This window comes from Sceloporus undulatus, chromosome 2 (assembly GCF_019175285.1).
Source record: "Sceloporus undulatus isolate JIND9_A2432 ecotype Alabama chromosome 2, SceUnd_v1.1, whole genome shotgun sequence".
Taxonomy (NCBI): Eukaryota; Metazoa; Chordata; class Lepidosauria; order Squamata; family Phrynosomatidae; genus Sceloporus; species Sceloporus undulatus.
Genome location: NC_056523.1, coordinates 22,477,288 through 22,492,641, shown reverse-complemented (window position 1 = coordinate 22,492,641; position 15,354 = coordinate 22,477,288). Strand labels below are relative to the sequence as shown.

The window sequence follows — 15,354 nt, the reverse complement described above, 5'->3', positions numbered from 1 at the left end:
TTTCTGGCCTTCTTAGACAAGTCTGGGTCATTTCTTGTTTTTTTAAAAAAATACCTCTCTTTTTAAAAATTTAAAACTATATAAAATGGCCTAGCAGCCTAAAAACATTACAAAATCACTATTCATGCTAGAGGGCACTGGAAAGCATGTGAAGTGTAAAATGTTTTGGTTTTTTTGCAGGAAGGGGTTCCAGGTAGGGGTTGGACCCTCAAGCTCCCCTGAGGGGTCTAGTATGTTCCCAGCCCTGACAGTTGCCCATCCTGTCTTAAACCAATCCAGAACATCTCAGTTGGCCTCTATTTGTCCGGGTTTGTTGTTGTTATCCACCTCCGAGTCGATCCCTACCCATGGCAACTCAAGATTCCCTATGCTCCACTGCTCTGTTCAGGTCCTGCAAATTCATACCCATGACCTCCTTAATAGAGTCCATCTATCTAGCATGAGGTCTTCCTCTCTTTCTACTTCCCTCTACTTTTCTTAGCATTATTGTTTTGTCCAGTGAGTCGTGCCTCCTGATGATGTGGCCAAAGTACGACAGCCTCAGGCCAGCCACCTTGGCTTCCAGTGAGATTTCTGGTTTGATCTGCTGTAGGACTCATTTGTTTGACTTCTTGGCTGTCCATGGTAACCTCAGCACTCTTCTCTAGTGCCACATAATTCTCTTCCTACCCGCTTTCTTATCTGTCCAGCTCTCACATCCACACATGGTAATAGGGAATACGATGGCTTGTATGATTCTAACTTTCGTGCTCAGTTGCATGTCTTTACATTTTAGGATATTTTCTAGTTCTCTCATGGTTGCCCTCCCCATTCATAGGGGCTTGACAGATGGGTGGCTAAACGCTGCCGCTTTTAGCCCCAGATCGTTTGGCGGCAACAATCCTTTCCCTCTTGGGAGCAAAAAGAAACTGCTGTAAGCAGCTTCCTGGAAGGGAAGCCATAGTGGCATTTGCATGCCATCATGATGCCCCTTCCAGCCAGTGCCGTTTGGGCACTGTGACGCACGTGCATCATCATGGTGTGCCCTGTATGGACAGGTGTGCTCCAAAATGGCACCCGGATGCCAGCAGAAGGGCTTTGAGCGTGTGCACACTCAGCCCTATTTCAACCCTAGTTTGGGCCCAGGCCAGCATAAAGTGCCAGTCTGTATTAGCCCTTAGTCTTCTTGACTGCAGTCCCCACCGTGATCAATATTTGATCTCAGGTATGAAAATGCTTTTACTATTTATTTTTATTTCCTCATTATATAGGTTGAATCTGTGTAAATTTTCTGTGGTCATTATTTTTGTTTTCTTTATATTCAACAATAAGCCTGCCTTTGCACTTTCCTCCTTGAGCCTCCTTAGTAGTTGTTCCAAGTCTGTGATGTTTTTGGCTAGTAGTATGGTGTCGTCGATTATTGATATTCCTTCCTGCTATTTTCACTCCTCCTTCTTCTGTGTCCAATCCTGCTTTTCGTATAATAAGTTCTGCATACAAGTTGAACAGCCAGGGTGAGAGGATGCAGCCTTGTTTGACACCTTTGCCAATTAGGAACCATTCTGTTTCTCCATGTTCTTCGCTCCATTAACCACCAAATGTTTGCAATGTGGTCCCTAGTGCCTCTTCGTTTCCTGAATCCTGCTTGCACCTCTGGGTAACTCACTACAATTTACTCTGACTGTAAGCAACTCTTCAAGGTCTCAGTCATCGCATCTGCTACCGGCTTCCCTTTAAATCATATAGTTTAAACCTAAGACCTTTCTGAATTTAAAGTTGAAAAACAGTAGAGCTGAACATGAGTGAACAGTGTGATGCAGCAGCTAACAAGGCCAATGCCATTTTAGGCTGCATCAGTAAAAGTATCGTATCTGGATCAAGGGAAGTACTGTAATAGTGCCACTCTATTCTGCTTAGGTCAGGCCCCACCTGGAATATTGTGTCCAGTTCTGGGCGCCACAATTCAAAAAGGATGTTGAAAAACTGGCACGTGTCCAAAGGAGGGCAAGAAAAATGGTGTAAGATCTAGAAACCATGTCCTATGAGGAACGACTTAAGGAGCTGGGGATGTTTAGCCTGGAGAAGAGAAGGTTAAGAAGTGATATGATAGACTTGTTTAAATACTTGAAGGGTTGCCATACTGAGGAGGGAGCTGACTTGTTTTCACTTGCTCCAGAGACTAGGACCCAGAGCAATGGATGCAAGCTACAAGAAAAGAGATTCCACCTCAACATTAGGAAGAGCTTCCTGACAGTAAGGGCTGTCTGACAGTGGAACACACTCCCTTGGAGTGTAGTGGAGTCTCCTTCCTTGGAGGTCTTTAAGCAGAGGCTAGATGGCCATCTGTCGGGGATGATTTGATTTGGATTTCCTGCATGGCAGGGGGTTGGACTAGATGGCCCTTGTGGTCTCTTCCAACTCTATTATTCTATGATTCTATGACAAAGAAAGGAAGGGTGACATGGATCATTAACTATCTTCTTGCCAAGCAATTTATGGCTCTAAATTGTCCCATCCCAGAGGAGCCCCAATCAAATGTTCATTAGCACTCTGAAATGAAAGTGTAGTTAGTTTCCTATAAACTGGAACAGTTCATACTGTTATATTATTCTGCTACATGCAGTTTGTATTTGTCATGTCCACAAAGAAGAAGGAAACAAAGAAGCTAGATGATCACAGAATAAATAATTAACTTATGGAATTCACTGACACAAGAAGGAGTAATTGATGTGAAGTTTCTAAAAGGGAATTAGACAAAATAATGGGGAACAGGTCCAGCAACAGCTATTTGTCCAGTTTGGCTAGGTTGCCTTCATATTCAGCAACTTGAAGCTTTATCACATTGCACACAAACTGGGCAAGCTGTGAAAGAAATGCGTGTTTCTCTTTCTGTCTCTGCAAGACATCACAACACTTGTGTTCTTTTCAGTGGTAAAAGGGTGGGAGGGGGTCATAAGAGCATCCCTTTTGCCTAGGAGGAAAAATCTGGTTAGCAAAAGGGAAACTTTTACAACCTTCTCTCATGTTTTTACGACCAGAGGAGAATGTCAGGTGAAGGCAGAAAGGGGGGGGGGGGATCTCTTTGGCTGCCTGCATGCTTTGTTTGCAATGCAATAAGGCTCATGAAGCCACTGAAAACCTGTTACGTACTGGGAAAAGCACAGATGGGCAAAGTGCAGCCCACAGGCTGCATATGGCCCTTGGGGTCCACCAAGTGTGTCCCCCTGAAGCTCCTCAGAAATATCTATTTGGCCCTAATTGTTGACAATTGTATTCACCCCTAAGAACCTGCAAATACAGCAGTTTATTCCAGTCATACCTGTAGTCCCGCCCGCAAAAACATAAATTGGCAAAAATGACAGCCAGAAATGATGTTGTTTCACTTCCTGCAATCCAAAACATGCCCATTGCGGTCACACATCTCTGGGGTTTAGGAACTAAAGGAAAAGTACTGTTGCTCCACACCTGGTATAGTTGGCTTTTGAGAACCATGTGTGGACTAAAATACTGAACTAGGGCCCGTTCCGCACAGGCGTAAAGTACGCCCTGGGGACGTACTAGGGTTAGGGCACCTAACCCTAGTACGTCCCCTTATGCACGCACCTAACCCTAGTACGTCCCCAGGACGTACAAAATGGTGGCACCTGTTCCACACGGGGGCTGCCATTACGACATCACGAATGCGCTGCCTCTAAATGGGGTGGCAGGACGTGATGTCGGCGCGCTGCACAAGGGCGCATAGAGCGCCCTTTCCGCGGCGCGAGAAGGAGCTCCAAAATGGAGCTCCTTCTGCGGTTTGCATTGCTGGCGCAGCCTTTAGACAGCTGCGCCAGGGATGCAAGGGAGAAAGGGGCCAAGTGGCCCCTTTCTCCTCATCCCTGCCACCATCGGGAGTCCTCGGGGCTTGAAGCCCCAAGGACACCCCTTTCCAGGCTGCGGGGAAGCAGCCTTTTGCTGCTTCCCTGCTGCCTGGAAAGCGGCGGATCGGGGCCTCGGAGACTGCCGTTGTGGCAGCTGAGGCCCCAATCTGGCGGGGAAAGGGCCGCTTACAGGCCGCCCCAAATGGGCGGTCTGTAACGCGCCTAGATGAAATTCTAGTCTGGTTTAGCAGGACTCTTATTATATCCTTTAATACTTCCAGGGAAGTGGCCAACATCTGGTCTGACCAAAGCCTAGAAAGATTTCTGGCAATGTTGGCTGTAGAATTCTGGAAGCTGTAGTTAAAAAAAAGTTTCCAAACTCTGTACATGGACCACTGACACAGTTTATTTATTTTAGCCTTTTCTACCCCACCTTCCCATCTGTAAATAATCTCAGACAACAACCAATCTACAGTTTTTTCACAGAAAGTACAACCTCTGGTGTATCTAAAACCAATTTGAGGGCGTGTGGCTTGCCCAAAGTCACCTGGTAGGTTTCCATGACTGAGCCAAAATTTGAACCCTGGTCTCCAAAGTCACAATCCAATGCTCAAACCACTATACCACACTGGCTCTCATCTAAAACAAATGAACCATTACAATATTAAATAAAAACACTCCAGTGTATATTTTCCCCCTGGATTTGCTTTAGGATGTACCTCAACCAGTGTGGACACTGTTCACATAGTTCTCCCTGTTTTCTCCATTGACCCTTTCCCACAACATAATTATGGTACAGTATCTTAACTGTCAATCAGAGAGCTCTAGTTCCTCACCAAACTACAAACCCGAGTTCCACAGGACATTGCTACAGCTGTTAAGAATGCTATCAGGAGTTGAACCTACACGGGAGGGGTGAGATGAGGGCATTGCCCACCCTAGTAATTCTGCCCCCTCCTGATGAAATTTTCTAGCACTAAAGTAATTTTAAAAAATCAGTTGAGCATTTAGAAATATAGTTTAGGCAACGGAAGAAAAATGAGCAGGCTAAGATACCAAAGGAATGTAAACACAGCAAATTTAAGAGTTTTAAGAATGAGCCAATGTGATGTAGTGGTTTGAGTGTTGGACTACAAGTTTAGAGATCAGGTTTTGATTCCCCACTCAAGCATAAAAACCCACTGGGTGACCTTGGGCAAGTCACACACTCTCAGCCTCAGAAGATGGCAATGGCAAATCCCTCTGAAGAAACTTCCCAATAAAATCCAATAATATGTTCACCTTAGGGTCACCATAAGTAAAAAAAATGATTTGGAGGCACACAACAGGCAGGAACAATTGTCAACGTCTCACCTTCTGCAATGCTAGAAATTTGTGACTGAAGGAAAATTTATTTGGGTGTGGGTGTGAAGAATTCTGATTTGGAACACATCTTTTTTGAGATAATAATAATAATAAAATTTTATTTTTATCCCGCTTTTCCGCGATGATTAAAGCGGCGTACAAATTAAAATTTCAACATCAAAATACATACATAAGAAAAAATATATAAAAATGCAGAAAAAACATGGATACAAAGAGAATATCTAGCTGAATCAACTAAAAGGACTTTGGGAAAAGCCCATGTTGCTAAAGTCCAAATAGATGTTCCTTTCCACAATGAGAAAAGTTTATAGAATAGCGAAGTTAAGTCCCACTCACTTATTACCTATTCTGATAAAACACACTATTTCATTAATGTAATATCTTTTCCTCTGAGATCAAGAAACAAAAACCTCTACATTCTAATTAACAGACGAGACTATTGTTGGACAGACTGGCCACTTAAATGCAGCATCCAGTCCCCTGTATCAAGCAGTTAAGACCTTGTTAATGATTCCTCATTCGAGGCATCATACAATGATTAGAAAGAACAAAAGTTCATTCTACAATAATATAAGCAACACACCTAAAATATACTACAGTCAGCCCTTTATATCCACAGATTTTTTTATCCATGGATTCAAGTATCCATGGTATGAAAACATTCCAAAAAGATATAAATTTTATAAAGCAAACACTGATTTTGTCATTTTATATAAGGGACACCAGTTTAATATTCCATTGTAATAATGAGAGTTGAACATCCATGGATTTTGTTATCCACAGGGGGTCCTGGAACCAAACCCCTGCAAATACCAAGGGCCCACTGTAAGGATTATCAAGAATATTCATTAATCATAGAATCAAAGAGTTGCAAGGGGCCCTTAGGCCACCAATTCCAACCTCCATTTCAGAGCAGGGAATCCAGATAGAGCATCCCCAGCATGTCATTGTCCAACATCCCCAACCATAATCTCAATACCCCATAATAATAAATAAAAGATGCTATTTCTTAGTCAGCTGGTCAGACTCCACTCAGCTTTTGCAGCAGACTGACCTTTCAGAAGTTCCTCCCCTCAGCCTTGGAAAGGTAGTCAGCATGATAGAAAAAAACTGTGATAGAAATATATTAAATAAATTGGCCACTTCTCATTTCAGACTAAAGGTCCCAAATCCAAACCTTGGAATGTTACATTTCAATAAACCATTCCTGTCTCTCAGTATAATATTTAACAAGTAATTCACTCATTATAATATGAACCCAAAAGTAAGTTGTTGCATCACTCAATACTTTCTTGTTAGTTTTCTTTGCTGGAGGGGAGGAAGATTGAGAAGAGAATGCCATAAGAAAAATTCCTGCCAAAATGACTTTAAAAGTAACTAGAAAATGTTGATCATTATACAAAGGAGGTGGTTTCATTTCCACTCTGCATTATTTTTGAAATGCAAGTTCATCATGCACCATGTGTAAAAAAAGAAAGAAAGAAGTAACTTGTTATAAGTAACTGTATTGCTTGTGATTTACATACAAGCTCTGCCAGATTTACATATGCATGACATAAATGACCACTTACTGCTGACAGCTGGACGCAGATAGAATTGACGTCATATTCGATATAAGCCACCTCTATCCCTTCCTCCGATTTCCCATCCTTGGTGTAACAGAGGTCCCTGGTCTGTGTAGTTAGGCGGTCCACTTCATCCATGGTATAAATACAGAGCGCCGATTCCTCACTCAGCTTCCCCGAAGAAGCTTGCCAGGCGGAAAAGGCAGCAAAAAGCACATCTCCTTGGGCTGCGCCAGTGTCTTCTTCTCCACCTGGCTGTGCAACATAGGCAGCCTGCAGCAGGCTGTAAGTCTTTTCTTTTCCCCTGCAGAGCAAAGGTAGCTCCACGTAGGAGTAATAGTGTGAGTCGTCCAGGCAGATTTTGGAAATGTAGGTCCTGTACTCACGGGAGTGGGACTTCAGATCACGCCGGTAAAATAAGAAGTAAACACTGGAGCCATGAGTGAATGACTGGATAAAATGATGGTTATATTCCGAGAGCCGGCCCACGGCCAGTTTTGCTGTTTCCTCATAGGAGAAGATGGGGTGAGAATCTGGCCCTGGCACTTCTCCCGGATGGGCCCTAAGATTCCGCGTTGTAATGGGGGGAATGCTCCCTCCGACTCCTCGACTAGTATACCCTCGGCCCACAAAGAGAAGCGGTACATTGTCTTTCGAGTACCCAACTAGCCCCACAGTGGAAATATTGGGGTCATTTGCTGCCACATATTGAGTGTCTCCTGGTGTCTGAGGTTGGAAGAGGACATTTTTAATAGAGCCAAGCCTCCTCTTCTCACAGATCCCCTGCCACACACTGCCACACACGATGAGCTCCTTCTCCAGCGAATTGACTAACAAGAGCTTGTTGTAGTTGTCTGTCTTCTGGGCCAGGGGACAGTTCTCCATGGTGACAGGAGGGAGGCAATCCTTACTATCATAAAAAGGCCCCGTGGAAACGGCTTCCTCCATCGCCAGGTCGGATGTCAGCTGGAAAAGGAAGTTTGTTGCTCCCAGATAGAGAGTCCCAGAGTCAGGATCCATAACCAAATGAAGAAACTTGGTGGAGTTGTGTGAAAAGGAGGCATATTGTAGTCCTGGTGGAATTACGGTCCCCAGGAAACACAGAGCAGAAAGAAGGAATGCCCCCAGAGGCATCATACTCATTCTGCAAGAGAGGTCAAACAAGAGGTGGGGTTAATTTCTCACTTTATTCCAAAGACTAGCCATTGTACACTTTTCTTTTGTACTTATAAACAAAGATTGGAAACTTACGTTATAAAAGTAATTAATTCTTGCTATTCATTAGTGTTTTCATGGTGATTTGCTTCTGTTATTCATTACAGTTTTTTACGACAGGCACAACACTATTTTTTTGCTCACTCATTATTTTTCACTGCTTAAACTCCCTCTACCTAGGAATGCTATAACAGAATAGCATCAAACTAGGAAACCTTCTGTCAAACCAGCTTTAAAAATGTCCCCATTGCTATTTAAAGGTAATTTTTAAAAAGTAGAGAACCCATATTCTCTCAACCTCAGAGGAAAGTCACACTCACTCAGCCTCAGGGGAAGGCTGAGAGACCCTGCTCTGAATAAATCTTGACAAGAAAGCCCTCGGATATGGTCACCATATGTCAAAGTTGGTTTGAAGGCACATAACAACAAAGAGAATGTTACACAACTGACTTTGTCACTCTCTTATTTTAAAAAAGTAACTTCTTACTAGTAACCAAATTGCTTGTAACCCATTATAGCCGAAGCTCTGCTTATAAATTAAGAAATTTTTAGATAATATAAAGAGACTATAGGTCTTAGAAACAGTAATGTCAAAGTAATAGTTTATATGGTTAGAAATAATAAAGGGAGCATATTCTCTGAGATGTTTCTGTCTATCATTTGCTATCCTCTTGGATGTAATTGGTTTTGCGACCCTATGAGGAAAAGCAGGATATAAGCATAATAAATAAACTCTCACAGGCCATATTCACTCAGTCAATTTAGCAATTATGACTATACTTCATGCCCTAGAAAACCATTTTGAAGTCCAGAAGATTATAACCATATCGTTTCCACGCAGCTCTTTTTGCTGCAGTAATCAAGTTCTCAAAAAAACACAAAAAATCAAAAACCAAAAAATAACCTCACAAACATAATGCTCTTAACCTTAACAAGCACATTATGTGAGACAGAATAATTACAAAACCAATTGCAGTAATATTTCTCCCCCAAAAGTCATAACTAACATCATTTCGCCAGCTGTTTCTCAACTCAGGCTAATTAACTAGTCAAGAAACTGGTCTAAGGAATAAGCTTAGAAACATACATCAAGAGCTGCAGCAAACTTGCATGCGATTAACCTACTTTGCGTATCTTCTGTTGAAATTAAAACTGGTGGCTATATTTTACTTATTTGATAAAAGCTGCATAATCACCATTGTTCTAAAGATAATCCACATTTGCCACTAATAGGATTCAAGTTCTGCATTTAAAAAGCTGAATACACCTCGTGTGCATTTGCATTATTTTTGTGTTTGCTCTGGTTGGTGAAAAGGAAAGGGGGCTTTTCATTCCAGAACTCACAGGCGAAAAAAGCTTACCCTCCCTCCTTTTTTGAAAATTTCATTGAACACTACTCCTATTGCACACCTTTTCAGAACAATGTGAAAGAGCTCTACCAGATCTATGGGGAGCATTCCTGGCTCAGAGTCCTACCAGATCAGATCCAATTAATCCCAAATCCTGCTTTCTACTGTAGATACCTCCAGGAAATGCACGGGGCAGGGGCCAATACAGAAACTTCCCCAGTGAATCATCCTCAGTTAATCACTTTCAGAAGAATGTATATTTACTCTCAATGAATATCTCAAATCCCCTTGTACAAGGCTACAACTTTAAAATTACAGGTTGAGTCTCCCTTATCCAGAATTCAGAAATCCAAAATATTCCAAAATCCAAAATTCTCCACATAGGTGGCTAGGATAGTGAGTGACATCTTTGCTTTCTGATGGTTGAATGTACACAAACTTTGTTTCATGCATAAAATTGTTATTTTTTTAGACTATCCCCCATGCAACGTCCTCCAAAATCTTTTCCAAACTCTGCTACTGAAGAGAAGGCCTTCTCTGTGGCGGAGTCCTGTTTGCAAAACCCAGTAATCTTTTAAGCAAGGTTTTTGGAATAATTAGGCTAAGGTCAGAACACTGGTTTCAGCACAACAAAGGCTGCCTATGCACTGCAGAAATAACCCAATTTGACACCACTTTAACTGCCATGGTTCAATGTTATGGAATTCTGAGATTTGTAGTTTTGTGAGAAATTTAGTATTCTTTGTCAGACATCACTGGTACCAAAACAAACTGCAAATCCCAAAATTACATAGCATTGAACCATGGCAGTTAAAGCTGTGTCAAGCTGTATTATTTCTGCAGTGCAGATGCAACCACAGATGTCTGGTGAGGACACAGGCAAAAGCCTTCTTGGTGGTTGCTCCTAGGCTATGGAATTCCTCCCAAGGGAGGTTCAGTTGGCCCCTTCTCTGTTCCTTTCTCAACAGGCAAAGACCTTTGTATTTATACAAACCTTAACTGGTTGAGGTACAAAATATGCAATTGCTGTGCTGTTTCTTAAAATGTAAGATATTTTAATGTGCTTTTAACTGTTCAATATATTAACTGGAGTCATTGTTTAATGCTTTGTACCACATATTGTTTTAGCTATTTTGTTTTAACTTGCACTGCAATATATTTTGGGCCCCATATTGGGAGAAAAGTGAGATATAAATTGAATAAATTTATTTAATTCCTTCAGAACTGAATCCATTGTTTTGCTATTTCAGAGGCAATATGAGCAGACTTTGAAGGCTTTCATGGCCGGCATCCATAGTTTTTTGTGGGTTTTTCGGGCTATGTGGCCCCGTTCTAGAAGAGCTTCTTCCTGACGTTTTGCCAGCATCTGTGGAGGGCATCTTCAGAGAAATGTGTCAACTGTTTACTTATTGCTTGGATGTTTTTACTAATTGTTTAAAACCAGTTAATAATACAATTGTCATTTCTGAATCCAGTTTCACTCAAATCCAATTTACAACCTTCTAGTGTACAAACAGTGCATATATAATCTAAGTTCAAATATTATATCCCACGTGTCTGAAGAAGCAAATTGTGAATCACAAAGGCTCATGCTTTAATAGATTTGTCAGAACTTGTTTTTTGCTGCCATGGACCCAGGAATAGGGGGAAAAGATGAGGGGGCTAAGTTCATGAGGACTTATAATTATGTTGCTGCTACCATCAAATGTGAGGACCTCTTACTTGTCTTAAGTCTACACAAACTTACTTGCTCAAATGGACAAACTTACAATTTTGATCTGGGAGAAATCCTTGATAAATTTCAATAAAGACCAGGAAATTTTTATCTGTTTTTTACAATCATATTGGGGTTATACATCGGTTTTAGGTTTTGTAAAATGCATTGAGATTGTTCATACAGCAGAAGCAAAAGGTATACTGTATAATTGTTTAGAGGTGTAGAATTAAGGGGATGTAACTACTGGTAAGTCCCAGTGAGCCAGTGTGATGTAGCCATTTGAGCACTGGACTATGACTCTGGAGAAGAGGGTTCAAATCGCCACTCAGCCATGGAAACTCACTGGGTGACCTTGGGAAAGTCACAGCCTCAAAGGATGGCAATGGCAAACATGCCAAAAAAACCTCACAATAGGTTCAATTTAGGACTGCCATAATTGGAAATGACTTGAAGGCACACAACAACAGCAACCACCATTGATCAGGTAAGGAGGCAGTCGGTAAGGTTTATGTTTAATTGTTAGATTTGTCTAAATGTATCCGAGGAAACAGACTGAAGTCTATGAAAGCTCATGCTGACAACTTCTTTCTTTCAGTTAGTCTCAAAGGTGCTACAAGATCTCTCTAGATACTGCTAGATTTGTTGTTATGTCTTGAAATGTTATATTTTGTTTGTAGTATATATGTAGTTTTAGATTTATATATAACATTTGTTTGGGTGTTATCGTTTTAGGTTTGTGTCATGCTTCCGCTGAAGGACTCAGTCCGCAGTCTGGGGGTGCTTCTGGACTCATCACTCCACCTTACATCTCAGGTGGATGTGACAGTCAGGAGCACTTGTTATCAGCTTTGGCTGATACGCCAGCTGCGACCCTTCCTGGGCCGGGGGGACCTTGAAACGGTGGTACATGCTCTGGTAACCTCTCGGTTGCATTTCTGTAACGCGCTCTACATGGGGCAACCCTTGTACCAAACCCGGAACCTTCAATTAGTGCAGAACATGGCAGCAAGGTTGGTCACTGGATGCTCCAGGACCAGCCATATAACACCTGTCCTAAAAGATCTACATTGGCTACCCATTCGCTTCCGGGCGCAATACAAGGTGTTGGTTATCACCTATAAAGCCCTAAATGGCTTGGGCCCAGGGTACTTGGAGCACCGCCTCTCCCCATATAATCCGCCCCACACTCTCAAGTCAGCCGGGAAGCAATTGTTGAGGGTTCCAGACACGAAATATTCTGTGACTACACAGAGGGCGTTTTCTATCTCGGCCCCGCAGCTTTGGAACTCTCTTCCCGGTGAGCTCCGCTCGGTTACCTCCCTTGACCTATTTAGGAAGAGGTTAAAAACCTTCCTCTTCCAACAGGCTTTCCCCCAGATGCTGTAATATCTGCTCTCTCCCCGTTGCACCAGCACTTTAAGCTAGTTATTGTGTGGTTTTAATCTTGTACTTTTAATGCTGTTTTTAATAGTTTATATATTGATTTGGATTCTTATGTGATTACTGTTTGTAAAGTGTACATCTGTGTACTTCTGTGTAACCCGCTTTGATCTGCCAAGGAAAAGCGGGCTATAAATAAACAGTTTTTATTATTATTATTATTATTATTATTATTATTATTATTTAATAAAAATTATTATTAAAAATATCTATGAAAGCTTATGCTATCAACTTCTTTCTCTCAGTTATTCTCAAGGGTGTTACAAGATCCCTTTGCATACTGATATTCCAAACTAACACAGCTATGTCTTTGAATACCACCCCCTTTGAAAACAGCTACAATGGGTTCTACTGAGGCAGAACATCAATAACAAGCTGGGCAAGAGATGGTGGGAACAGGCAGGAGGGGACTTGCAGGCACTGACTGTCCAGTGTCCAAAAATCGAGCCCAGCTAACAACAGCGCTGGGCCAATGCAACGGGGAACAAAACCCGCCAGGACTTATTGACAAAACCACAGATCCTCCCTGTTCTTAATCTGTCCCCATGGAAACTGCCCATGAAGGCGTGAAAGGTCAAAGTTGCCTTGGTGGTGAGAACGCAGCCCAGGGCAACACTTCCCTGGTCAAAATCCTCTCACATCCCAGAAATGCTCCAATCTGCTGGCAGGAGAAGTGTGATATCAGAGTGCAATTGGCCACCACTCTCTGCAGCTTCAGGAAGGAACAGGCTGTCCAGGCCAAAGTCTCCCCCTTCGTGTGATACTGTTGGTGTCGTTTTGTTTTGTTGGTGGATCCTCTGTCCACTCGTGAACAAAGACTTCCAGTCCAGAAGCTTTTCAGAATCATTTCTGACAGTGCTTTAAAAAAAACAACCACTCACCCCCATGGGTGTTACTATTTATGCCTCTGAGACCTACATCAATATCACTTGAAAACTGCAGTCAATTATATATTGATCTAATTCCTGCTGCAAAGGGACCAAAATCCCAAATGTTTCCAAATGACTTGGGACTGCTTCATGCATACCAAGTTGGCTGCTATAAGGTTATGTGGCAAAACGACAGCCTGCGTGGTGCTGTGGTTAGATTAGGGATACAAACCGTATAGCCTTCCAGATGTTGTGGAACTACAACTTAAAGCATCCCTTACCATCAGCTGTGGGGGCTGGGACTTCTGAGATTTGAAGTCCAAAAACATGTGGAGTGCCTAAACAATTCCCTCCCTTGGATCAGGGGACTGGACAGGGAAGGAGAAGGGTGATGCACCTGAAGCTCTTTACAGAGGTGGTGTGAATAGAAATGTAATTGATAAATAAAATTAAATGTATGTTGGTGTTGATCTACTAGAGGCATTCTGCTATGTTAAAGAATAGGAAAAAATAGCAAGAAAGTTGAGGTTCCCATGCATTAACCTTCTCTCCTCTCACTGTACATCTAACCATCCTGCAATTTCACAAAGTCCTCTTTTTTTCAAAAGCAGTTTGCCTAGCATCAGAAACAGCTGTTCTTTGAGAAAAATCACTGAAAGTTCCCTGGGGTTCTGAGAATGAGTTTTACTGTTCTTTTGATTCACTATTCATATAATGATGGTTCGCGGCAAGAGTCCAAGAAACAGCTGACAACTGTATTCTGATTTGGTTAGAGCTTGGAAAAAAATACTTTTTAGATTGGGGTTCCCAGAATCCCCACACTGGCTGAAGAGACTGTGGCACTTCTAGTCTAAACATTAACCTTTGCAGGACCTGGAGTTCTTCAACAAGTTATTTTTCTACAAAGGCTGCCTTGAGTTTCCTGCCAAGAAAGTGAAATGTCTTAATTTGTAACAAGCATCCAAGTAGCCGAATCCCGCGCCTGGTTCCAAATGTTTTCAATACTAGCGCACATAGAGTAACAGAAAACACAGTATTCTAATAATATTATCATGCACTTATATACTTTTCCTGTGGCATCCAGTTAAGTGATTCTTGCCCCCTTATGTGTCATCAATCATGCCATCAACAAACCTGAGTCCCACCTGCTTTTTTCCCCAAGAAAGATATTTACAGGCATTTTGTTACTCTAGCATACATGGGAAGTTTTAAGGACATTAAAACTGCATTAATGTTGCTGGGTGTTAACACAAAGAAACAAAGATAGGATTTCTAGTAGCCACTGAAAATTGTAATAATCTTTGTAAATTTTATTGTGCTATCTCAAAAACACAACAATGACAGCATGTCACAGTTTCAAGAGGACATGGGGATGGATGGAGAGAGCATTCTTTATAATTGCTATGAAAAGCCTCTATTCCACTAGTTGAGAACCACTATACTAGTGGATGTAGGATCTTTTACATTAGAGGACACTGATATGAATTATTAGCATTCATGTATTGCTATTTCAGAAGCAGGGAACCAAACCTTGTGTAACTATTTATTCCTGTTATGTATCTTCAAGGTGAATCTCAATTTATGCTAATTTAATCTCAATATTAATTTACTCCACGTGTTTTCCACGACTGAATTGAGTTTCAAACCCAGGTCTCATCGAGTCCTAGTTCAACATTCGGATCAATGCATCATGCTGGTCCTTTTGTGTAAATCTACCTTCCAAAAAGATAATTAAAATATCTGTGTTGGGCAAACCTGCGGAAGGTGGTCCGGAGAAAACATGTATTTCAGAGGGAAACATATCCTGTATGTTATTGGAAGCCAGTGTCTTGTACAGGTTTGGGTGTTGGATTATGGCTTTTGTGACCAGGATTTGATTCCCAGCTCAGCCACGAAACCTGCTGGGTGACCTTGGACAAGTCACATGCTCTCAGCCTCAGGGGAAGGCAATGGCAACCTCCTTTGAACAATATTTCCAAGAAAACACTATGATAG

The 15,354-nt window shown here is 41.8% G+C and overlaps 1 protein-coding gene across 1 annotated transcript in view; it reads right to left on the bottom strand.

Annotated features, from left to right (window-relative positions):
* The window catches only part of PLXNB1 (plexin B1), a 125,775-nt gene that overhangs the window by 84,637 nt on the left and 25,784 nt on the right, over positions 1-15,354 (bottom strand). Inside the window, 1 exon segment of the mRNA XM_042451880.1 lies at positions 6,776-7,913. Within this exon segment, the coding sequence (XP_042307814.1) occupies positions 6,776-7,913 (1,138 nt within the window).